The following is a 27,084-nucleotide window of genomic DNA, read 5'->3' on the forward strand; positions in this document are numbered from 1 at the left end:
GGGGGACAGATTTATATTTTCTATAGAATTCATAATTTCTTCAGAAAATAATGAAAAAAAAATCATTACTGCAGAGGCATTCCCCTCATATATAACTATAATTGACACAGTCTGATATTGCTCAATGCTTTTAATTATGAAAACAAGTGATAAGGTCATCATGATTTAGGATTTTAAAAAAAAAGAAGAAAAAAACGTTATTAAAATCTTGAGGAAACTATAATTATATAAAAACTTTACAGTACTTATATTAGGTATTAAGCGTTTTTGATGCAAAAGAAACGAGAACAAACGGGAAACAAACAGACAAGACAACTCCTTAAGATTTGATTGGTCCATTCATTTCTAAGTGGCGTCAAAGACCGCTTTTCTTCGGATATTCTTGGGCAAATTAATGAAAACAAAATAGTTCTTCTTTGTTTTGATAACTAACAATTAACTGACCGTCATATTTTAGAGAACTTGATGAATTTATGTTTCCCATCCGAGATTGTGTTCTATTGTGGTAGAATAAAACTGCCCCTCAAATACCGGAACGAAAATTAATTATAGAACTACTTTTGAGACTTCGGTCGATGGACTATGAGTGGTTGATAGGGGAATATAAATAAATGTTTACATTTGCCTCGTGACTGTTGTGAAGGAAAGAGGAGGCAAGAATTTATTCGCATTCAGTTTTTGTTCATCCAAAATGCCGAGAGACAAAGCTGCCGAACAATTAAGCGAATACAAAGAGAGCCAAAAGGTATTTATTTAAATTTATTATTTTGTTTCAGATTAAGAAATAATTTTTGCATCTGTTTTTTTTTCCCTTCTCAATTGTGCTATTAATACGCAAGCGAATTTCATAAACAAATAATTTAAGTATCATTTGTTTCTTATTGCATTTCGTATGTTTGCATTAATTTATGATTTTATTTTATTCCTCGCTATCAGGAATTAAGAGTGAATAGCAAGAAGTATAAGGTAAAGAATTTATGTTCATCATTCTATTATTGTCATTGAAAAACAAGCATGGATTAGATTTTTCTGTTGAAAAGCTATTTTTTTTTAAAAAATAACATTTAACTATATTTCAGTGTCATCTTGATATATTGAGTGCTTTGCTACATTCAAAAGCATTAATGAGGTAGTTTTTAAATTTTATTTTTAGAATTTTTTTTCAATTAAATAATGCAACCAAATAAATAATACATAAATGCAAAACGAATTTTTGTATGTATGCAGTATGTGTTTAATAATTCTAATATTTTCAAAATACAATGCTTATATAAAAGAGGATAATTCAAAGATATTGAAATATATTCAAAATTCATTTAAAATATAATCAATGTTTATTATATTTATTGTTGCATTATAAGCATATTGATATGCTTAAAGCATCATCATGTTAAAAATGACTAAAGTATTCTAATTCTTATTTATTGATAAATCAGTAGTTTTTAGATTTATTGTTAAATCTGTAATTAACCGAGTCTAATATTTCTCCAAAACAGATTTTTTTTTAGTTACTATGATTATTTAAAGTTATATGTTGATATTATAGTTTGTATATTATTATGCTATGCATGTTGGCAGATATGGTATAAGTATTTTCAAAATCTCCAGTTATTCTTTTTTTATTGTGTTAGCATGTTTATGGAATGAAAGTAATTTTTAATTGTTTATTGATAAAATTATAGTTGACATTTTTTTTATTATTATAGCTTATAACTTAAATACTTTTAATTTACAATGTAAATTATTATTTAACCTTAAAATTGTTTAGACGTTTTTTTTTTTAAATTTTTTTTTCCAACCGTGATTTTATATTTTATGAGTAGAACTGTGAATTCAGACTTATAAAAATATTTTTAGGGCAAGAGTGAAGTATTAACAACAGCTTCTGGATGTCCTATTGGTGATAAATTGAATTCTTTGACCATTGGCCCAAGGGGTCCTCTACTGTTGCAAGATGCTGTCTATTTGGAAGAAATGGCTCACTTTGATAGGTATGTTTCGAAACATTGCATCCAAATTTCTTACTAGACGTTAGAAGAAACTAGAAAGAAATGAAAGAAACTAAAAATGACCAATATAATTGTTTAGCAATAACTATTATGATAGCTCAAACTAAATTTAATGCAATATTAATTAACTTGATACTTAATTGTTTGTAATTATTTAATTATTATTTAATAATAATTTAATGGAAATTAATTCTGATAGAGAGAGTCAAATTTTCTCACATTTACTTTTTTAAAAAAATTAACTTATTTATTTTAAAATCCATATCTCATATTTAAGAGTTAGTTTGCGTATTCATATTTAAACAGCATTTGATTATAAAGAATGAGTATGCTATTTGGAATTCAATGTGTGTTTTAGTAGTGTCTATGTTTAGTATGTGATTTGTTAATTTAGTGATACTATATTAATAAAATTTGATTATGTTATTTTAACAGTTCTTTATGTAACTGTAAATTTAGATTTGCAATGCTCATTTACATAAAATATGGAGAAAAAAATTTGATTAAGGAAGTTTCATAATTTTTTTTTTCTCCAGTTGTTGCCATTTAGTTTTTACTTGTTTAAAAATTATATGTGTACTAAACTGGTTTTGGACAGAACACCTGAGTTTTAGTGTCCTAAACTGACTAAAACTTTCCTCAACTGTACAAAATCTTGAACATTAGTAAAAGGTAAAAATTCTATATGTGTAACCATTGTATGCATAATAATTACATAGGTTGATGAATATTTGATACTTTTTATACAATTCGCTTAGTAACTTATTAAAGGAAAATAATATAACAGGAAAAGATTTATAACTTTTGAAGCTCCACTATTCATTGAACAAGAAGAGTGAATACCTTATTCTTCAAATATGAATAAATAAGCTTTTAATGCTGATAAATTATGCTTTTGCATAAGGATAAATAATACTATATTAAAAGTAATAATAAACTTTTTTAATAAAACAAAAACTTGTCTTCATTTTTTTTTCTTGTTCAAAATTTAACCTTTTATTTTTCTCACTATTTTTTTTCTTCAAATTGTGACATAATTTGATTAAAAGGGTTTTGTACAATTTGAGCAAGAAGGTTTTGGACAGGCCGGTTTAAACCATGGATTAATCTATTCTGTCCTTGTCTATTCTGTCTGAATTGCTTCTTCTACTTGGGTTTGAAGAATATTCCTCCATGCTTTTTTCCATTGTAAAAAAGAAAAAAGAAACTGTCTGTTTTATATAAAAAAATGTTCTGTATTTAAATTGTTTGCATAATTTACTAAATTGAATCTAATTATAATAGTTCAGACTATAAAGAGCTTTTATAAATATCATTGATCAATAATTCCAGGGAAAGAATCCCAGAGAGAGTTGTGCATGCGAAAGGTGCAGGAGCTTTTGGTTACTTTGAAGTGACTCACGATATCACAAAATACTGCAAAGCTAAAATCTTTAGTGAAATAGGAAAAAAAACACCACTTCTTGTCAGATTTTCTACTGTTGGTTTGTATTTTTTTCAATCACTCTCTGTTCTGAAATCTAATGACCAGATTTCCAGGTAATGACTTAGAAAGTTTGAAACACAAATCAGGTGCAGAAAACGAAGAATTTTAAAGATAATAGCAAAACAACAGGGGAGACACCAACATACAGGAGCCTTTCTGTCGTCAGTGGTAATAACAAAAACTGACTGTGGCCTGAAGGACCCCCATAATGGATAAACAAAATAAGAACAAGCAATTAAAAAATCAAAAATTGAAATGTGCAATGAAAAATTAATAGCGTTTAAAGTTTGCGTTTCATCATTCGGTCTTATTCTGTGTACTTTTGAATTGTGTTTCATTAATTTTTCATTGCATTTACATTTCAATTTTTAATTTTTTAATTGCTTGTTCTTATTTTGTTTATCCATTATGGGGGTCCTTAAAATTTTATTTTAGTTACTTTTTATTAAATAATTAAAATTATTTTTCTAAATTTAATTCTAAATCTAATCTAAAATCCACTTCAAGTTTAAAAAAATGTATTTGAATTTGAGTGGAAAGAACATTTTTTCTATTTCCAACTGTTCAATTATATAATGATTAAAAATAACTTTTTTAATTACGATACTTTGAAGGCAATTGGTATACCACCAAACAGCCACGTGTGTCTCCATCTATATGAGGATATTTATATCCATTGTTGAAGGCTTTTTTTAAAATTTTTTTTAGTATATTGTTTTTTGATTAGATATTTTTTTATTGGCTGTGAAGAATAGTTCTTTAGTTAAAGTATTTTTTGTATAACTCAAGGTGGAGAGTCTGGTTCGGCTGACACCGTGAGAGATCCTCGAGGCTTTGCTGTGAAGTTCTATACCGAAGATGGGAATTGGGATCTAGTTGGAAATAACACTCCCATCTTTTTCATCAGAGATCCTCTGCTCTTTCCTAGTTTCATCCACACACAGAAAAGAAATCCTGTCACTCATTTAAAAGTATTTAAACAATCATATTCTTCCTGATTATCATTTTTTTTGAAGTTGGAATATTTACGCTACAATAGTATGCCTCACATTTTTGTTTAAAAAAAAATAATATTAACATGGATGCCATTCTTCAGTCCTGGGGACTGGAATCCCCCGTGGCAGAATCTTGGCGACATTGTCGCAGGACGTTACCAAGTTCTTGCAGAAAGATTTTTCCTTTAGGAAGTAAAAAATTTTGGTTTTCTTTTCTGCAGAAATTTTTAAAAGATTTTATCTTTTCTTCAGAATTATATTCAAAAGATGCCTTTCTCGTGTAACGGGGTGGAAAAAAAATGCTTATGATTTTTCTATTCTCATTTAAGAATAATTAAAAAATAAAGAATATGAAGTAAAAAATGTTCTTTTCTGTAGAAATTTTCATTCTATTTTTTCAAGCAGTTATACCTACTGATTTTCACATAGCTTTTTAAATCCAATATTTTTAATACAATATTATTTATTACAACTGAATCTCTGAATGAAAACCCGCATTTAGTGCAACTCTTTTTTGAAGAGTCCGATTCGCGTGATTTAGCAGTCTATCTTTTCTTTTTTTAAAATTTTTTTTTTTGGGTGGTTACTGCTACTGATCTGATTTCGCGATTTTTTTGATTTTTTTTAAATGTTATGATGAATTACAAAATGTTAAAAGGAAATAATTAGTGTGTTATCTTCTCACAAAATGCGAGAATATCGCCCATAATATTAGAATAAAAATATTACATATTCAATTTAAAAAAAAAGCACTTTATTTGATCCGATTTATTAATTTTTTTGGCTTAAGTTAACACTTCTGTTACTTTAAATTAGTAACAATTTATATTTGTTATTTTTAAAAGTATCTTGCAGAAAGATATTAGTATTAGAGAAGTATGTTGCAGAAAGCCCTAAAAAAATTCTGCCACTGGGTTGAAGTCAGTCTTGGGAAAAAATCAGTGAACTAAATTCCATCAATTATTTCTTTCCCCAATTGTTTTTTAAATTAAATTTTCTATTTCTTTAAAAATGTGAATATTTTCTGTTAAAATTAAAAAAAAAAGAAAGAAATTTTAATGAAAAAGCTATTTATTTTACTTTTATTGTAAATAATCAATTAATGTCACACTGCAATGAAAAAGTAGGATTGATTGAACTTTTAACATTTGCTTGTATAAACAAAATTTGTACTATTATTGAATATAAATCTGATTTAATTTACACTTTTCCCCGACGTTTTGAAATGCTAGCCAAAGTTAATTTACGATTATTATTTATTTTTTTCAAAGAAAAGACATTTATAGAGGTAAGAAAAAATAGAATGGTGAAAGGAAAAATAACAGAAATGAGTGGCTTTCAGAAAAAGTTGCCGGTTTATATCAGTATATTTTTTTGGTGATTAGTGTGAAAAAAGATAAACTAGGTTAGCTGCAATTTATTTTTGTTTTGTTTGCTGTAAAAAGTAAATTAATAAAATAGAGAAAAATATTGTTAATTGTTTTTAGAAGAAACAAATTATTGATTTAATATAGGAGCCATTATCATAGAAAGGTGAATTTTGGAGTCTGTTATAAATTTCTGAAAATTCTGGTAAACTATGCCAGACTGTGTTAGTCAAAAAATAACTTCCGTCTTGAAATATTTTTAGAGTGGCACCCATGAGAATAGTGAATTAAAAAGAAAGTTAAGATATTTATTCCTTTAAGACAATTAAGTTATAATCACCACTGTAAAGCATTTCACCTAAACTGAAGGTTGAATAGAATACATACCAAATAAAGTAGTATAAATGTTTATTTAAAATCAAATATATTTGACCTGATAAAACGTATTTTAGAGTGGCACCCATGATAATAGTCAATTAAAAAGAAAGTTAAGATATTTATTCCTTTAAGACAATTAAGTTATGATCACCACTGTAAAGCATTTCACCTAAACTGAAGGTTGAATAGAATACATACCAAATAAAGTAGTATAAATGTTTATTTAAAATCAAATATATTTGACTTGATAAAACTTATTATAACAGGTTTTTAACTTATTCAACCCAGGTGTCATTAAGCTGCTAAATCCTTTAAAAAAAAATTGGTCTCAAGAATTTAAAGTTAGTTTGAAATGTTATAAAAATGTGCAGTAAAGGATAAAAACCTACTTTAAAATTATAATTATATTAAAAAAAACTCAAATTATTTAGGAGCATTTTTATAAATGTAATACTTAAATTCAATATAAAAATTATCTCTCTAAAAGTAAAAATCTAAATCAATTTATACAATGAGAAATTGCAAAAATTCTGCTATAAAATCTAACTAACCTTAAAAGCTAAGAACAATTTTCCAAAGCCATAATAGTTTATTTAACATGTTTATTTGAGGAGATGTAAAATATATATTTTTTAAGTAAGTGGTTTTGGAACAGCCAGTTATTAGTTATTGTAATGAAATTCTTATAACCGCCTCCAAAACCACTGTGTGGCATTTGCAAAATTAATAAATAGAAAGTGATTTTGGAAAGCAAACATATAAATTTGTATTTATCAAATGGGTTTTTCATTAATTTTCTGCTAAGTGGAGTATAATTTTTTTCAGGGCATCATTTCAATTCATATTTTTTAATTTTGTTTACTTTTTTACTCCTATTGACCCATATTTAAAAGTGCATGTGTAACTAAATAATCACAGTTGATATACAATGTCTAGTTTTTAATTTTTATATGCTTGAATGCAGAGGAAGTTGATTTACATGCTTTTGGTTTAGTATGGATATTAGAACGGAACACAGTAAGAAGACACAGAGTTCTGCGAGACACTGGTCCAGAGATCTCATTTAAATGAGATCTGTGACAGCTCAGGGGATAGAGCGTTCGCCTTGCAGCAAGGTGAAGCAGGTTTGAATCCCAGCAATGGCTGGTCGATGCGCGTCCGGTTTGAACCGACCACAGTGCTGACTTAAAATATTCTCATTGGTAGAAGGATCATGGGTTATAGTCCCCTTGCCGTCAGGCTAACCAAGGGTGGTTCTCGTGGTTTTCCTCTCCATGTAAACCAAATGTGGGTTAGTTTCATCAAAAAGTCCTCCATGAAGGCAAATTTCACCCAACATGTGATCAAGGAGTTCCCTTGTCTTCTGGATTGCATTCCAAAATGACGCGGCTACGGATTTGAACATTACTAGTCGTAAACCCGAGAAATCGGGTCGGCTGTTCCACAACGGTTGTAAAATATTAATATAAATTAAACTGAAATCTAGTTTATTAGATGATAGTTAAGGATTTTGATTTTTAAAAACTATTAATTTTTTATTTGTAGCATTTTAGATTACAAAATCAACTGAATAAAAAACTATGAAGAATTGTCTACTTCATTAATGTATTTTACGTAGCTGCCAACTCTTTTGGATTTTCCAGTAGACTACTGGATTTTGCCAGTTTCTCCTGGTCTACTGATTTAATTAAAATTATCCTGATTTTTGTACATTTTAGAAAATTCTCTAAAATTGAATAAGTTTCCTTAAAAAAAAATTCCTATTGAAATCTGATTTTTGTACAGATTATTGCTTGCTAGCTTGAATATTTAAATAAATATTGCTAATACATAATGAAGCAAACCTCATTTATTGAAAATTCAAAACTTTTTTTTTTCTAAAATGTTCAGTTTATTTCTATTCAGAACTATTTTTTAAAATTAATTAAAAAAATCTTATAACTATTTTTGATGAGTTGAATAAATATTAATATTCGAGATTATGAAAAAATTGTAATTGTTAACATTGTTTTGTCAATCATAACTGGAAAATATTGCTGTCTTTCTATTTTGATGACTATTAAAATCCCTAAAATTCTCAATTTTTAAAATATTTAGTACATTATGCAAAAATTATGAAATTTTATTACTTTGTAAAAAGAATTTTTTCCTATAAATGTTGGCGGCGATGATTTTAGTATGTTTTAAACATTAGATTATTGCCACTAAGATATGTTCTTTCCTCATAGGATGTTGACATGTTTTGGGATTTCATCTCATTGCGACCTGAAACTACCCACCAGGTGTCCTTCTTGTTTTCTGACAGAGGTATTCCTAATGGTTACAGACACATGAACGGTTATGGATCACACACTTTTAAACTTGTGAATGATGATGGTGAAGCTGTTTACTGCAAATTCCACTACAAAGTGAGTTTTCACATTTTTTTTACAGGGTGCATAATAGCCCAGTGGTACACAGTTCTTGCAGAAAGATTTTTCGGTTGGGAAGTAGAAAAAATAAATTGATTTGCTTTTTTGCAGAAATCTACGCATAAAATTTGAATTGTGCATTTAAATAATCATGAGCGCTCAATCGTAAATCCACTTTGATTGCATTTTTGGCAGTTATTGATTTCCACGTTTCTTTTAGGTATATATTTCAGGCATTATGGGGAAATTCGAATCTTGCATTTGTTAAGGCAATTATTCTATCGATTTTATGTGGCAATTATTGCTTTAGATGCCCACTTTGTTTTTTAAAACACAATAATTTTTATGGGATATTATTTATTACGACAATTAAATTTTGAAAGGAAGCAAACATTTGAGCAACCCCTTTCTGAAGAGTCATGATTCACGTGATTTAATGTTTTTTGGTCATGACTGCAACCGATTTCATGGTATTTATTTATTTATTATTTTTTTTTAATGTGGTGATGATTTACAAAATGCGATAATGGAAATAATGAATGTGTTCCCCCCAACAAAATGCGAGAATATCCCCTATAATATTAGAATCAAAATTATATTGTTTTGTTGTTTTTGTAACCTTAAAATAGTAGCATACATCTTTATTATTATTGAAAGTATCTTGCTGAAAGGAATGAGTGCCAGAGAGTTTCGTCGCAGTAAGGCCATAAAAATTCCAGTACTTCGGTGCATAGCATTTTCAAAAAGTGCTTAATGGTGCTTATTTTCAATTTTCATTTTTTTTAAAGCCCTTAGAGATGCTTTTTTTTTACTGTCTGAAAAACTGAAGTAGACCTATAATTTTTGCCTATAATTATACATTCCTCGCAGCTTAAAAACACAAAATGGATTTATTCAAATCGTGGAAGAACGAGTGTCAAGGTTAGACATATATATCTTCTTCCCACTTGAAAATCAAATAGAACTAACGAACCCTCTTGTCGGCTTTAAACTGAATATAAATCTGTGTCTTGGACAAGAGATTGTAAAAAAAGGATACTCTTACTGACTGTTGTTTTACACATGCTTGATATGGAAACAATGGACACCTTTTATCCTGAACCTCATTAGTTGAGAGTTTCAGCCTTTGCAATCTCTTCACTTTTTATATCCCTGTGGATACTGAAAATCGTGGAACTAGAGCATGGAAAATGTTTTGACTCCTGGTCTCTGATTATAAGTTTAGTCAATTTAACAGAGTTTCTTTTAATTTTTGCTATATTCGAAATGTTATTGATTCTTTTGATATAGCCTAATAATTTTTTTTTTTTTAATCCTAGAAGATTGAGCTTAGTAAAATTATCAGAATCTGGTTAAATTTACATCCTTTTTTTCATTAATTATATAAATTTAATATTTCTTTTCCATGAAGGAGCATTTAAATAAAATTATTGGTAACTGATGAAATGAAATGAATATTCTCTGTAGTTATTTTTTAATTTTTTAAAATTTAACTTACACATTTCCACTTTTTCCTCTTTTTTTTCCAATTCCTACTCTCCCTATTATCTTGTTCAAATTTTCAATTGTTCATAAAATACTCTTTATTCATCCACTCCAGTTCAAATAAATTTTTATTTATTTTTTAGTGGATGATGTTACTACAATTTTTTCAAATAATTAATTCATTAAATAGGGATAAGCGAAATGGAATTTTCTGATCAGTTGAGCATTAGTCATTGTTTTTAAATTTTACTATAAGGGATTCAGTTTTTCACATATTTTGAATAATTTCTTTCTATTTGAACAAAAAATATAGTTTATTGAGCACATTTAATTATTGTGTATTCGCTGTGGCATTCAATTATGAACATTACGTAGTCCACGAAATTCATACTTTGATAGTTATCTGATACCACCTATTTTCCTACTATTAGTTTACACACTTTCCCTCTCGATATTTATATACCTTGTTCAATTACATTAATTCATTAGTTAAATTTTAGATTAGATTAAGAACTGAATTTGGAGAAACTTTTTTAATTATTCTATGAAAAGTAACTAAAATAAAAATTTTCTTTGCTGTCATAAGTAGGAATTTATTTTAATTTTCTTTTTTTATATTACTTGTATGTAGTCTCCACTGGAATATAAAAGAAAAAAACTCTTACTCAACCTTTCTCTCTTACTGTCTGTTATGTTTCAGACTGATCAAGGAATCAACAACCTTCCCGTAGAGAAAGCCAATGAGCTGTCTGGATCAGATCCTGATTATTCTCTAAGAGACCTCTACAATGCAATAGCTGCTGGAAAATATCCATCCTGGACATTCTACATTCAGGTCATGACCTTCAAGCAAGCCGAAACATGGAAGTTCAATCCTTTCGATCTCACAAAGGTCACCTTTACTCTGTTTATATTTATTTAATGCCCATTTTTTAAGAAATTGTTGCAATGTCACATCAAGCTTAGTTGTACATTTTTCCTAGAAATTTATTTGCACAGTTAAACAAAGCACCGGAAATATAGATGCAACAATTTTCAATTATCTTAAAAAGTTTTGAGGTATCTTTGAAATAATACCACTCCACAGGGAGAACAGGAAAATACAGGGAATATTTAGTTTTTCTTTAGAAACTGGGAAAATACAGGGAAATCTGTTTCTTATTTTCGTCTTTTAAAAAATGGTGACCACTCAAAGTTACTAAAGAAACCAAAAATATGGTTTCAATTTTCATTAAAATTTACCTGGATGAGTCTGGGAATTTTTTTTTCTTTCTGAAATTGAGTGGGAACCCTGTGAATAATATTAAAAAATAATTGCCGAGCAAACAATCACATTGTATATTTTTGATGCTAGGAGATGAGGGATAGGATTACTCAAAAATCTCCTAAATCTGCTATCCAGATGATTAGAGGGGGCCCATCCATTACAGGCTTAGAAGCAGGTGACTTAATCAAGTTTTCCTTCCGAATTTAATACGGTCATCGACAGAGCCTCATCACTTTGCGATCTCCCCTTTTTTGATTAATAAAGATGAAATTTAATTCAAATTCTTAATTTGGGAAATTTGTTCTGAGGGGTCATCCTTTAATTGTACGTAATATTTAAGTTTTCTTATTTTTCTTACTGGATTTGTGATTTCAGTTCTCTTGAGATATTTTATGAATTCAATTATCATAACTGCCAATGCTACTGAATTTTGCAATGGACTACTGGTTTTCGCTAGTAGACTACTAGATTTTGCCAGTTTTTCTTGGTCTACTGTTTTAATTAAAATTCTCCTGGTTCTCATACATTTTAGAAAATACCATAAAATTGAGTCTTTTTTCTACAAAAATCTTTTTGAAATAGGAATTTTTGAAGTCATTGCTTGTTTGCTTGAATATTTTAATAATTATTACTAATACACAATGTTCTAAAATGCTCAGTTTATTTTTATTCTGAACTCTTTAAATTAATCGAGAAAAAGAAATCTTAACTATCTTTGATGAATTAAATGCCTATTACTATTCGAAATTATGAGTAAGCATAATGCATAACATTTCAAGTATATTTAATGTCTGTAAAATATTGCAGTTTTTCTTTTTTGATGACTGTAAATATCCCTAAAATTCCCTATGTGTAAAATATTTTGTACATTATGCAACAATTGTCATGATATTTATACTATTTCATAAGATCTTCTGTCCTATCCGTGTTGGGAGCTATGAATTATTCAATTTAGTTTTTAACAAAGTACGATTATAGCACAAATATCGGGGCCTCTCACTTATCTAATATTTTATGCAGCAACAAATTATTTTTAATGAAATTTTATAAATCAAAAATATTTAATTTCATTACCACTTTATTTAAGAATTATATTAATAATTATATTAATAATTCATTGATCACAGAAGTATGAATAATAGACCATAGAAAGACCATAAAATAATTAAATAATTTACTTAAAAAAGGTTAACAAAAAATGTTAAGTTACTCACAAATTTTATGTTTTCCAAAATGTTTTTTGAATTCTTTTTTTAATTATTTGATAAAAAATATTTATTCAGAACATTAATTTTAATAAAATGAATGCTAAGTTAAGGACCTATTATTCGAAAGGGTCGGAACCGAGGTCGATAGGGTCGACAAAAGAACATAGTAAGCACCTATCAACAGAAACTTGATAAAAAAATAGCTTGTATATTCTAGCATGTGTTTTGAAAGTTAATAAAACTGAAAACTGTTCTTCTAATTAAAGAAAAAAAATACAAAAAATATTCTTGGTACTTTACTTTAATAATATAGTATAAACTTGTTCCCCCTGCTTATTGAAATTATCTGGATTAGACCCAATTGGAGAGAAGGGGGCTTTTTTTTCGCATGACAGTTAAGTACAAAAAAAAAAGAAAAAGAAAAAGCAGTTATTCAACCCTATTTACAAAATCTAAATCTGGTTAATTGGATAATTTAGTTAGTGGATGTTCATTCTGTTGTAAATTATTGTCTTCTGTATTATTAGAAGGAGTAATAATTTTTTTTTAGTTAAGTTCAAATTACTTTCGATTCTCTCTTTTAACTTTTTTTAGGGAAATTGTTTTGAATTTTAGGACCAGTTTTTTGGCAGAAAAGTGGTGAGGAGTTTAAAAATTTTGTTTACACTATGAAATCAACCATACACTTAAATTGCTTTGCCAAATTTTCAAAATTCTGTGTTTATAACTACAAATAAATTTGATTACAAACGAACAAATGCACAAGTGAGATGAGCTCTCCAGTGTTAGTCTCTCTCCTGAAGACCCCATTTTAACCTTTACTGTTTTTACCTGTTATTCTATTTACATAACCTGTTACTGTATTTACGTAAACAAAGCATTTCATTAATTTTTTTTTCCTTTATGAAAGTATCAGCTGATGATATCAGCATATTTAATAGTTGGTAGGAAGTATAATTCCCTTATAAAGTGTTAAAAATAGTTTTAATCTTTGCAGTGATTTTAGCAATTAATGAATGCCTTGTTTATTTGAAATCTAAGAATGTAATCATCTATTCATATGTATATATATATATATTGAAAAGGTATTGGGAAAATTGTTTTTCTTTTTAAGTATGTATTAAATTCTAAAAATTTCCCCCCCTCAGTTTTCATGTGTCTAAATGTTCTAAATCCATTTGATTAACTGTTTTGTTTATAGTTCACATTTGTCTTTGACTGTGTACAATATATTTATTGTACAATATATTTATTATACAATATATTTACTGTACAATATATTTATTGTATAACATATTTATGGTACAGGTATGGTCCCACAAGGAATTTCCTCTGATTCCCGTAGGAAAAATGGTTCTGAACAGGACTCCCACAAACTATTTTGCTGAAGTTGAACAGTCTGCTTTCTCTCCGGCCGATTTAGTGCCGGGCATCGAACCCAGCCCTGACAAAATGCTTCAGGTAACTTTCAAGTTTCTCCACTCTCTTGATGAAATAATGTGAATGATTGTTGTTTTTTAATACCTGCAATTGTTGTTACTTTGTAGGGACGTTTGTTTGCTTATACAGACACCCACAGACACAGACTCGGCACAAACTACCTCCAGATTCCTGTCAACTGTCCCTACCGTGCGCGACCCAGAAATTACGAGAGAGATGGACCTCAGTGTGTGACTGAAAACCAGGGTAAACAGTTGCTAGGATTTTAATATTTTCACTGTACGTGTCCCAAAACTCACGGTACATACTGTCCCTGGACAAATTGTTAGACGGACTCTAAGATTCTATGTAATTATCAGGTGATACTATACAGCTTTATTGTCTTTACGTGACTGTTTACGTTCGGGTTGAATGAGACGACATATCATATAAATTCGACAGTTGGATACATTTTACCATTAAATGATATAAATATAGTATATTTATTATATCAGGTATTATATTAGTATATTATAATAATTAGACCCAATTATTAGACGCGCTGTAGTGTTTTTAATAATGACATATTTTACTCGAGTTTATAGGCTATACTTTTATATTTAAATTTGGATGTCATTGGTTTTTCATTGTTTCTATACACTTCCTATTTGTATTTATTTTTAAGGTGTTGCATTTCAATATTAACCCATTGAAACACGAACATAAACAAGTGCAAACCGGTTTCAGCAGTGTAAAAGCAATAAAGCTGTATAGTATCACCTCATAATTAAGAATTTACATAGAATCTTATAGTGGGTATAATTTGTCCAAGGTTAGGGCGTGAAGAAGGCAACTAGACAACTAAAACTAATAAATATAGTTAGCCCAATATAGCTGACACAAGAGCACAGTAATTGTTGTTGTTGTATAATATTTACAAGGAAAGCACAGGGACTTTTTTCTCTGAATTTTGTGGCAATTCTGTATAAACAATATGTACATAATTAAAATTGGTTCAACATTAAACAGTGTAGGCATTTAATGTAAAAGTGAGAACAAAAGTTGTTTCTAGCATACATCATAGCTATAAGAAGTCCCTTGCAATTTTAAAAGCAGTGTTATTTTAGAGAGTGACTTTTATAAATTATCTGATGAGTAAAACATTGCTTCTTTATATTTAAATGAACTGTCATTGCACAATTAAAATAAATAAGTGATTTTCATTTTGGGGGTATTTTATAAACTTTCTATTGTTTCACACCCTATAAAGTATGTAATTATTTTTATGCTAAGAGAATGTCATGTATATCTGAAATGTTATATTAATTACATATGTGTTTTTAAGAGATACAAGGCAGCAATTTTTTTAAAATTTAAGGTCAATTTTGCTTACTTAAAAAATCCTTTCAAATCTCAAAAATTTGCATATTTGTCTATGATACATAACTGCCAACTTTACTGGATTTTGCCAGTTTCTCCTGGTTTACTGGTTTAATCAAAATTCTCCTGGTTTATGTATAGTTTAAGAAATTCCCTAAAATTTAGTAAGTTTCCTAAAAAAAATTCCTATTGAAGTAGAACTTTTTTACTGACTATTGCTTGCTTGCTGGAATAATTACATAAGTATTACTAATACATATAATGAAGTGAACCTTATTTATTTACTTTTTTTGTTCTAAAATGTTTCATTTATTTTTATTCCAAACTCTCTTTTTAGATCAATTAAAAGAAATCTTTTAACTATTTTTGATGAATTAAATGCCCATTAATATTCCAAATTATGAATAAACACAATAAGTAACATTTCAGGTATGTTTATTCTCAATCATAACTGGAAAATATTGTAGTTTTTCTACTTTGACTTTAAAAATCCCTAAAATTTCCCTATGTGTAAAATATTTAATACATCGTTCCCTGATGCCAGAATCACGGCAGCATTGTCATAGAACGCTACAGTGTTCATGCTGAAAGATTTTTCTTTTAAAAAGAAAAAAATTTACTCTTCTACAGAAATTTACAATTTAGTCTTCGTAAAATTACCTAATCAATGTAAAATTTATGTAATATTTGAATCGTGCATTTATATAATCACATTTGGAAGAGCCCAATTTACGCCGATAGTATCGTAAATCGATGTAATGTTTCGATTGTATTTTCGGCAGTTGTCGATAGTGATTTTCACACGGTTTTTAAATATTCCGATATATTTCAAACAATATGGAAAATTCAAATCGCGCATTTGAGTATTTACTTTTTAAGGCAATAATTCTATCGAATTTTCTGCAGTTAAATACTATTGATTTCTCCATTATTTATTACATCAACCTAATCCCCAAACGAAACACACATTTGAGGAGTCAGATTTATGGGATTTCCTCGTTGCTCTTTTTACCGCAATTTTCAACCGATTTCATGATTAATATTTTTTTTCCATCGTGATGATTCTATGGAATTTTTGGCAGTTATTGCTATTGATTTCTCCATAGTTTTTGAATCTGATATTTTTTTATACACTAATATTTAATACTTATTACAGCAACCTAATCTTGAAATGAAGCACACATTTGAGAAGTCCGATTTGCGTGATTTCTTTTTTTTTTGCAATTACTACTTTGGATTTCATGATTTTTAATTATGTTTCTAATTGTGATGATTATTTACAAAATGTTAAGAAGGAAATAGTTTGTGCGTTTCCCACCCCCAACGAAATGCTTGAATAACACTCATAATATAAAATTATTACATGTATGATTTAAAAAAATTATATGGGTATTTTTTTAATATTTTTATAATTTTTTTTTTAAACGCAGAGTTTTTGTTATTTTAAATTAGTAATGCATGGATTTGTTATTATTAAAAGTGTCTTGCAGAGAGATATCAGTGCTGGAGAGTTTTGTTTCAGATATCTCAAAAAAATTGTGTCGCAGGACATCGTGCAACAATTATCATGAAATTTATATTATTTCTGGATTTTTTCCTATCCATGTTTGCAGTTATGATAATAGATCCGCACTCATGGAAAGTCATGATTTTCGTTATTGAACAAAATTTTTCATGAAATGTCATGATTTTAACTATTTTTTTTAAAAAAAATTTATGGAAAGTCATGAAGTTAGGTCGCCAAAAAATCTAATTTTTAAAATTAAATTTACCCTCGCCCCAGTTTCATGGTGTTCTGAATATCTGAATTTTTAACAAAACCCCCACTCACAGTCATACTTTATTAAAATATAAAATGTTTTTATCATGTTCTTTAAGAGTTATGGTGTTCTTTCAAAAAATGAAAGAAAAAAGATCATTTTTAGAGCGAATTATCTTTTAAGCTTCTGCGATTTCAGAATTTTTATTATTATTTATTGTTTTATTTTAATTTATCAATTTAAAATTCTAGCTGAAGCAAGCCAGTCATTGGCAAATTTTTTTGTGTTCCGAATTGAGAACAGAATGAAAACGAAATGAGATGAACGAGAAAAGTAAAGTACAGAACCCGTTATCCGGAAATCAGAAAACCGGAAAACCAGAAAACCGGAACGAAATTCGATAAATTTTCCCGCCATTTTTTAAACAAAATTTTTTTTTCCTTATAAGATTTTAGGATTTTTCTTTCTTTTTTGAAAGATGTTCACCTTACCATCATTTTGGAAATAATCATTAGTGTATTACTTCATCGTTTTTTCTTCTTTTCAAGATTATTTCCTAAAAAAAAATTTTTTTTAGTTGGGTTTAACAATAAAAAAACGGCTTTTTGTAGCGATTCAGAAAACCGGAAAAATCAGTTATCCGGAATAGTGATGGTCCCGATCGTTCCGGATAATCGGTTCCCTACTGTATCTTTAAAATATAATTCTAGGGAAAAAAAGAAAAGACAAATATTTGAAATATGAAAAGAAAAGACAAATATCTAGAAATATGAGGATGCAGAGTATAACAATTTTGGTTATACCTATCATTTCAATTAATGTTGTTATGATGCTTTTTTAAATTTATTGTTGTGTTTTTATAGGAGAAAATAGTAACTTTGTTATGTCATGAAAAATTCTTGGAATGAATCTAAAATGTAGCAGATACCCTGTACAAAGTTATGTTTTAATAGAAATGTTGTTTCAGATGGTGCCCCCAACTATTATCCGAATAGCTTCAGTGGTCCTGAACACAATTCTAAATACAAAACAACACCTCACAAAGTGAGTGGAGATGTTGACAGGTATAACAGTGCTGATGACGACAATTTCACTCAAGCTGGTATATTCTACAGAGAGGTATATATTCACTTCTGAACAATAGTCCTTTGCGAGAATGTGACCACTATTCACAGTTATCCAGAAATTGATTATTCAAAGAATTAAAAAATAAAAAATATTTTTAAAAACCAAGTTTTTGTAGTGGAGAATAATAATTAAAAAATGAAAATTTGAAATACATAACAGTAATGTTATATTAGTGTGTGTATGTGTGCTCGTGAGAATATGTGTATGTATATCTGTAATTGTATCTGAATGTGTATGTGGAATATGTCTGTGTATATGCATGTGGATGTGGCTGCGCATGTGTATGAATAAGAAAATGTATATATATATTGTTATGTATTTCATGCGTCCCACGTTTTTCGTTTTCAAATTTTTATTTTTTAATTATTATTCTCCACTACATAAACGTGGTTTTTAAAAATATTTTTTTTGTTTTTTTTTTTATCTTTTTTTTTATCTTTTTTTTTGTTTTATTTGAAGTCTGTAGCTAGTCAAGAAGTTAGTTTAAAATCGATTACAAAATTCCACCCGAACAGACATACACGAAGACAAGTTAATATAAAAGTGGTGAAAAAAGTAGAAGCAGTTTATTTAATCCTTTGACGGTTAGGGAAATGAGCAGTTTCATTTACTTGATTCGCACAGTATTATGAGCAAACAGTAGTCGAAAGTGGCAGCTGTTTTCCCCCCGTCATTCTTCTGAAAATGTCAGCCTTCTCTGGCGATGCCATAGACAGCTGGCCTCATGCGTTTTAAAAATTTCTTAAATTATTTGTAGTACATAAATAACAGTTTTTACGTACTTTAAAATAATTACTAAATTATAATTGTTAATAGTAAATTATAAATGATTATAATCAATTATATAAATAATAGCTAATTTTAAATGTAAGACAAATATTAAATTGAAAGGACTAAATAAATACAACTAATGTAAAACTTTATGAAGCATTTAAATGCACTAATTACCTAAATATTGTTAACAAAGTCTTCATCAGACTCAAAACTTGATTAGCTGTATCATTATCATCATAATTATCTAACTTTCGCTTTTCAGCCATTTTACTTTACAAACACCCTAAAAAAGGTGCCAAAATACACATAAAAAGAACAAGGTAAAAAAATTAATTCCCCCTTCATTATGAAAATTTTTTTATTGAACCCATACTGCCATCTGTAGGCAGTAAAACTAACTACGTTTCGCAAGTAGGATTTGTTATTAACATAATCAATGCAGAATAATAATGGCGAACGAGCTTAGCTCGTCAGCGCGCACTCCGGAAAAATTTCACTGCGTGAGTAGTGCTGTTACTAACCATTACGGTCGAAATGTTGCTCCCAAGCGGAACTCGTTTGCACACATTATGAAGCACGATTCGCTTGCGAGCCGAACTCGTTCATGACCGTCAAAGGGTAAATCCCCAGTGGCAGAATCGCAAGGACATGGCTGCATTGTCGCAGAATGTTTTCTTTTGAAAAGTAAAAAATGTTATCTTTATTTTCAACGGAAATTTACATGTAATATTTGAATCATGCATCTAGATAATCCCTTTTTGACGCATTCAATTTACGACGATAGTATCGTAAATCGATGTAATGTTTAGATTGTATTTTCTGCAGATATTGATTTACACGAGGCTTTTAAATATCCTGATATATTAAAAACAATGTGAAATCGTGCTTTTTGAGTATTTACTTTTTAAGGCAATAATTCTATTGAATTTTTGGCGGTTATCGCTATTATTATTTTTTTTACAGCAACCTAATCTCGCAGCGAAACACTTATTTGAGGAGTCCGATTTGCGTGATTATGTCATCGATCTTTTTTGTGGCAGTTACTAATACATGATCTTTCATTATTATTTTTATTGTGATGATTATTTACGGAATGCAACGAAGGAAATAATTTGTTCTCTCCCCGCCACCAAAATGCGAGAATATCACCTGTAGTATTAAAAAATAATTACTTGTTCAATTCAAAAAAATTTATTTAGTATTTTTTAAATACAACGCTTTTGTGGCTTCAAATTAATAAAAAATATATTTGTTATTATTAAAAGTAACTTGCAGAAAGATATCAGTGGAAAGTTTCGTCGCAGATAGCTCGAAAAAGTTATGCCACAAAGATTTAATCCATTAAAGCTCTAAATCAGTAATGAACATATTTTACTTTAAGCATTATTAATTTATATTTTCTTTCAGTTTGGTTAATTATCATGTGGTTACTATTGTAATATGTCTACCACTGCAAAAATAAAATTCCATTTCATTATAGTATTTAAGACATGTTAACTCGATTCTATGGTGGGATACCTATTCATAGATGAAGGTTGACATTGTCTATAATTACTATCTGCACGCATATATTTCTTGTTTGAAAGCTTTGTTCACTTTTTTTGTTATCAGACGTGTTTTTTTTTGAAGTAGTAATTAATATTATGCTTGTTTTTGCAGATCTTTTGATTATCTGTTTTTAGCGATAACTGCAAAAATAAAATTCCATTTCATTAGTATTTAAGACATGTTAACTCTATTCTATGGTGGGATACCTATTCATAGATGAAGGTTGATATTGTCTATAATTACTATCTGCGCGCATATATTTCTTGTTTGAAAGCTTTGTTCACTTTTTTTGTTATCAGAGGTGTTTTTTTGAAGTAGTAATTCATATTATGCTTGTTTTTGCAGATCTTTTGATTATCTGTTTTTAGCGATAACTGCAAAAATAAAATTCCATTTCATTAGTATTTAAGACATGTTAACTCGATTCTATGGTGGGATACCTATTCATAATTACTATCTGCGCGCATATATTTCTTGTTTGAAAGCTTTGTTCACTTTTTTTGTTATCAGACGTGTTTTTTTGAAGTAGTAATTAATATTATGCTTGTTTTTGCAGATCTTTTATCTGTTTTTAGCGATAACTGTTGCACGCAGCAATATGCTAAGAGCAAAAATTAAAAAATGCAACTCGATGGAAGATTAAGTCCAGTGTTTTAAATAAATATTCGTGTGCTCACAATATAGTAGGGGTGCACAACTTTTTTGAGTGAAGGGCCACCTGCACAGCACGAAGATTAACGAATGGCCGCATGCATATTTAGTCACGTTTGCAGCAAATATAATGATTTTTATCTAAACATTAGTGTTCTAAGCGCTAGATATTTTTATCAGTAAACTTAATAACATATTTGTAGAAAATTAAATACTTTTAATTATTTGAATTTATTTAAAACTAAAAAAACTGTTGCATTTTTTAAGAAACTTTTTCCATTTTTCACAATAATTAATTTATTAAATTATATATATATATATATATATATATATATATATATATATATATATATATATATATATATATATATATATATATATATATATATATATATACACATAATTATTGGGAAGGGGGATATAAATTCTGACCAAAAAGAAGCTTAAAGAATGAAAGTGCAAAAAAAAAAAAAATTGCATTTTATAAAGTAATATAAATTTGAGTGAAATATTTTAATCAAAGAAAATTTATAATGTTTAAACGAAAACAAAAGAAATTTTTTATTGCGTTGTGGTCGCACATCAGCTCAGGCCACAAGTTGTGCATCCCTACAATATATTCATGAGTAATGATTGTGTTTAAAGGTATTGAATGAGGCAGAGAAAAACAGATTGGCAGATAATATTGCTGGTCACCTTGTGGATGCTAAAGACTTTATTCAAGAGAGGGCGGTCAAGAACTTCAGCCAAGCAGATCCTGATTATGGTAAACGCATCAAGGAGAGGCTCACCAAATTAAAAGTAATTATTTAATTCTCTTAATCCATTTTTCAAGAAAGAGTTCCACCTAATTTACAATTAAACGGGACATGCATCATACTATTATTTAATAGCTCCATAAATTTTTATTTAATTCTCTAATCCATTTTTCGAGCTATCCACAAAAAGAGTTCAAGCTAATTTATAGAGGGTGCGTAGCGTTGTGCTTAAAGGTGCTTATCTTCATTTTTTGAAAAGCCCTTAAAGGTGCTCTTTTAATTGGGTGTTTTTAAAAAGTGCTTCATTTTCCACTTTCCAAATTGAGATTTTTCGTTTACCATGTTGATTTTCGCTACAAATTATGCAGAGAGACACTGTTCACATTGTTCTATTCAACGTTTTCACAATTAATTTAACCCCAGCTATTTCGGCCCATCGTCAGTCCGTAGCATATGAAAAGGCCATTCGATTTACATGATTAAAAAATTTTTACGATTGTCAAAAACAATGCCATAAGTTTTTTTTTTTTTTGACGTGACGGTTAAAGCCATCAATTGTCAAAAACTTTCCAATCCTACCTAATTATGATATTTTTTTAAAGTGCTTAAAAATATTTGAATGCTTGAAAAGTGCTTAAAAGGTGCTTATTTTTTGTTGAATAATTTGGCTGTTTGCAATTATGTTAAAAAAGCAAATTCTCAATTAAACGGGACGTACTACAGTCAAACCTGTTTATCTCGAATCTCACGGGAAAGTAGAAAAATTTGAAATAGAGGTTTCGAGTTATACAGGTACTTTTAAAAAAAAAATTTTAATTTAGAAATTCTATTAAAAGTGCTCTAATTGTTTTTAGTAGAAAATATTGGCGTTTCTACCACATACATCTACTTAACATTTTTTTAACATACATTTAACACTGAAAGTAATTTTTCAAAGATTTTTGACGTATTATCTTATTTGTTTCGCTTATTCTTCTAAGGTTAGAAAGAACGCAAATCCCTCATAGCCAACATTTTCCTGGGATTCAAGAATAGTTTATAAGAATTCTACAGCTTTTTCTACCTCTTTTGCTTTCACTTTTAGTTCATCAATAGTTACTTCATCTGATATTCCTTTGACATCTATGATTTCCGCATGTTGCCAGGCAGTTGTCCACTTGTAAAAATCTTCCAAATTAATGTGAACATTAAATCCAAATTTTATTGCCTTTCATCCTGGCAAATCTGCCACTGCATTTTCAGAGTCAACAGCTTCTTATTCTTTACTGCAGCCTTCAACCTCTTGGTCATCATCTTCACAGCTATTCTTAAAACCAGCTTTTTAATACCATTTTGGATAGTTTTTAGAGACTCGTTTCTCCAGGCAAAACAGTCATTCTGATAGCATCTAACGCATTTATTTTTTGAGAACTTTTTTCATCGATGGCATCTGCAAGTTAGCGAACCAACTGTTTTCTTTAGTTCACTTCTAGTTATCCTTTGATCCATTGGTTGAAATTTTGAGGTGAAAATGAATTTTTAGTTTTCTTATCTATGTTGAACAGCTGGTGGTCCCTATTCATTCACTTACTGACAGAATCACTGTATTCCTTTCTACTTAAGGAAGTGTAGGGATAGTAATTGAAACTCCGAAAAACACCTCTTCATCCCTACTTCCTGTGGGTTCATCTCTGTCTGCAAGTTCTACTGAACGTTTTGATATTTGTGCTCTGTTATTATAAGTTTGAGAAACTGAGATTTTGAAAACACATTGATGGAAAATGCATTGATTTTAGATAGGCATTGTTGGGAATTATAGAAATTTTGAGCTATAGAGGTTTTAGAGATAGAGGTTCCAGATAAACAGGTTCAACTGTATTATTTAATAGCTTCATAAATTTTTATTTAATTCTCTTATCCATTTTTCTAGCTATCCAATAACCTGGCAACCTAAAAAACCTCCAAATTCTGTTCTTTCTTTAACTGCTAATGCATAAAATTTATAACTGTTATATTTATTAAAATTTTGTAAGATTCTTTTGAGTTTTCATATTTTGCCAAATTATTTGATTATGTTCTTTGGCTTGATTAAAAAAAGCACCTAAAATAGACGTGCGTGAGATGATTATTGTCGTGTCACTTTCGATTCTAGCGAGGGTCCATCAAAAGTTTTGCCCCCAGAAAAGTGCGATCATTAAATAATTCATCATTCAAACTGCACTACATTCTTTTCAGATGCTAAATTCGGTTATGGAAGAATTATGGAATTGATTCAATTATGGAAGAAAAGGAAAATACAGTCAAACCCCGCTATAGTGAACCTTTGAGGGACCGGTTCACTATGACCGGGAGCTCACTCTATCCGTACTGCGAACAAGTTTAACTCATTTTTCCGAACTGCTCCCTTTCATGACGCATTACAGGGCTGATTGTGCTCCGGAAAAAATCCGGATTTCCGGAATTTTCGCTAACAGTGATACGGAAGTTTCAGGAGATCGAAGGCCCAGACGTTTCAAAAAATCATTGATCACAGAAGTTTCCTGAAATCAAATTTTCAAACGTGGAACTTAAAAACACATTTTATTTTATTTGTTTGTAAGGGTGAGCAAGAGAGATATTTTATAAGCTTCATGATTCATGATTAAAATTTATTTTTTATCAGTAAATAATTGTTATAATCATAAACTCAAGAAAGAAAGACATATTTGTAAATTTTAATTCCAGGTCATCATAGGTATGTGTAAATGGTATAGGTATTTGTAAAATTTTAAATATATTTTAAGTAAGCTAAGAAATATTGAGAAAAAGGAAGAAAAAAAACCTTGTTTAAATTCTTTTATAATTTTTCAATTAAAACTTTTTTTTTTTTTAAACTCAAGAAATTTTCCGGAATTTTGACTTGGGCTCACAATCACCCCTGGCATTATTTAAATAAATGAGCCATAAAAAGAAATACAAAAATGATTGAAGAACAATATGTATGAACGAAAAATGTGTTACTTGCTTACAAAAAACGTATAAATGGCCTTTATTTTGGGAAACTGAGATAGAAGAAGCAAACAAAAAAAGAATGCTCAATCGATGGTTTTTAAAATCGGTGTATGTATTTTATGAAGAAATTTCACAATGGCCAAAAAAATGAAGAAGAAACTGTAAAATTTCCTCTCTTCTTTTGGTTCACTCTACGCAAAAAATATTATATGTGTATAGCACTCTATCCGATAGTTCACTATAACGAGGTTTGACTGTATCATTAAATGAAATAGAAGAGCATTAATTCACAAATTTAGCACTGCTGATAGGCATCATATTTTACTTTACATTATTTTTTAAATATGTTTTTCATCCATCTTTTTTTACATACTCCAGTAGCTCTTTTATTTCTATTGTATAAGTTGCATTAAATGTATTAAATTTTTTGTGTTCCTAATTTAGTGAAGTGTCTCGAATAGAGGATAAAAATTAAGTTCAAACTTTCTGCTCCCCGGGGGAAATAGACTAATAGTGTGAAAAGTAAGCTTACTCAATCTGATAGCAAGGTTTGAATATGCAAAAAAAATAAAGATTAAATTCAAGAAGTGTTTATTTAGTTTGTAACTACTATATTAATGCCTAAAAAAAATGTGGAATAAAACCATCTTTCTTTAATAGCATTATTAAAATTAAATAGTTTCAAGTTAAATGTTTTTAAGGTATGTAAAACTGATAAAACTTTTTTTCAAAAAAATGTCTGACCTACATTTACGTGTAGCAAAATTTACTCTTGCTGGCAGTAAAAAAAAATTCAAAATTAAAAGGTATGTTTTTTAAATTTAATTTGAAACTTATACAATAATAATTAAAAAAGAAAGAGGGGAAAATGAAATAAGTTTGCACACTAAAGCCTGAAGTGGTAGTTCATATTTGTTTATTACATTTATTATATTAATTTATTAAAATATTATAAATTCTGAAAAATAATGTGTTAAACAATTTCTTGTTTTTTTTTTTAAATATTCTTTCTTAAATATAGCCATATCAGTAGTTACAAATTTTTAAAAATTAAACTTTGAGTAGAAATTGACTTCCAGTCAAAGTTAATTCATCCTTCAGTGTAAATCCTTTTGCAATATTTTTATTTTCGAGCATTCTTAACTTTTAATATTATTATGTGAGAGAGTCTGTTTGTTCATTGCTATATACAGGGTGTCCTGGAAAGTCATGAGAAATCACGGATTTCGGTATTGAATAAAATTTGTCATGATTTTAACTATATTTTTTAAAAAATCATTTAAAGTCACGGATTTATGTTGCCGAAAAATCTAATTTTTAAAATGGAATTTACCCCCTCCATTATCATATTCTATTAAAATATGAAATGTTTTATCATGTTCTTTAAAAATGATGGTGTTTTTTCAAAAATTAAAGAAAAAACTCTTCAAGAGCAAATTATCTTTTAAACTTTTGTGATTTCTGAATTTTTATTATTTTTTTATTATTTATATTTTTATTTAACAGTTTAAAATTCTAGTTTAGGCTTTTTATATTATTTACTTTAAAGAAGAAGTAAAACAGCTTTAAATAACTACACCTGACAGTATCTAGTTGTTTGCTTTTGTATATTTTCATCTTATTTATTGCTTAATCTCTTTCTTTACTCTTTTTTTTTTAAATTTAAAATGAATAAATATGAAAACACAGAGTACAAAAGTTATGGTTACGCCTATCATTTCAATGAATATTATTATAACACTTTTTTAAATTTATTGTTGTGTTTTTGTGGAGAAAATGGTAATTTCATGGTAAGTCATGAAAAATTCTTGGGATTATTCATGGAAAGTTATGAATTTGAAAATCTAAAATGTAGCAGATTATATAACTGTATAGTATATATATAGTGTAGTATATAAACAGAAGACAATGCCATAGAGTACATTTTAAAGTGATTTTTTTTTTCCGCAGCAAGAACGAGCCAAGATATAAGGTCCGATTGATTTGTTTCTCTTTTTGGAAAGACTCTTCTGTTTTTATATATATATAGTGTAACATTCCTTTTATAAGTATAAAGTGATTTAAAATAAATTTACAGCTATTGTTTTTCA

The 27,084-nt window shown here is 28.5% G+C and overlaps 1 protein-coding gene across 1 annotated transcript; it reads left to right on the forward strand.

Annotated features, from left to right (window-relative positions):
- The first annotated feature begins 305 nt into the window (after nucleotides 1-305).
- Cat (Catalase) lies at nucleotides 306-27,084 on the forward strand. The gene is made up of 11 exons (XM_016075627.4): nucleotides 306-745; nucleotides 1,858-1,991; nucleotides 3,342-3,493; nucleotides 4,285-4,466; nucleotides 8,464-8,643; nucleotides 10,832-11,023; nucleotides 13,915-14,067; nucleotides 14,154-14,292; nucleotides 18,133-18,284; nucleotides 21,912-22,067; nucleotides 26,945-27,084. Exons 1-11 carry the CDS (start codon nucleotides 692-694, stop codon nucleotides 26,963-26,965), a joined length of 1,515 nt encoding a protein of 504 aa, XP_015931113.1. The 5' UTR covers nucleotides 306-691; the 3' UTR covers nucleotides 26,966-27,084.

Source organism: Parasteatoda tepidariorum, chromosome 3 (genome assembly GCF_982258835.1).
Source record: "Parasteatoda tepidariorum strain Cologne lab strain chromosome 3, Ptep-v5.0, whole genome shotgun sequence".
Taxonomy (NCBI): Eukaryota; Metazoa; Arthropoda; class Arachnida; order Araneae; family Theridiidae; genus Parasteatoda; species Parasteatoda tepidariorum.

Bases quoted from the DNA above. Each gene is read 5' to 3' on its own strand.
- Cat (XM_016075627.4), top strand. From the start codon at position 692: ATGCCGAGAGACAAAGCTGCCGAACAATTAAGCGAATACAAAGAGAGC. The intron at 1,992-3,341 runs GTATGTTTCGAA...CAATAATTCCAG, and splicing joins GAAATGGCTCACTTTGATAG to GGAAAGAATCCCAGAGAGAG. The intron at 14,068-14,153 runs GTAACTTTCAAG...GTTACTTTGTAG, and splicing joins GCCCTGACAAAATGCTTCAG to GGACGTTTGTTTGCTTATAC.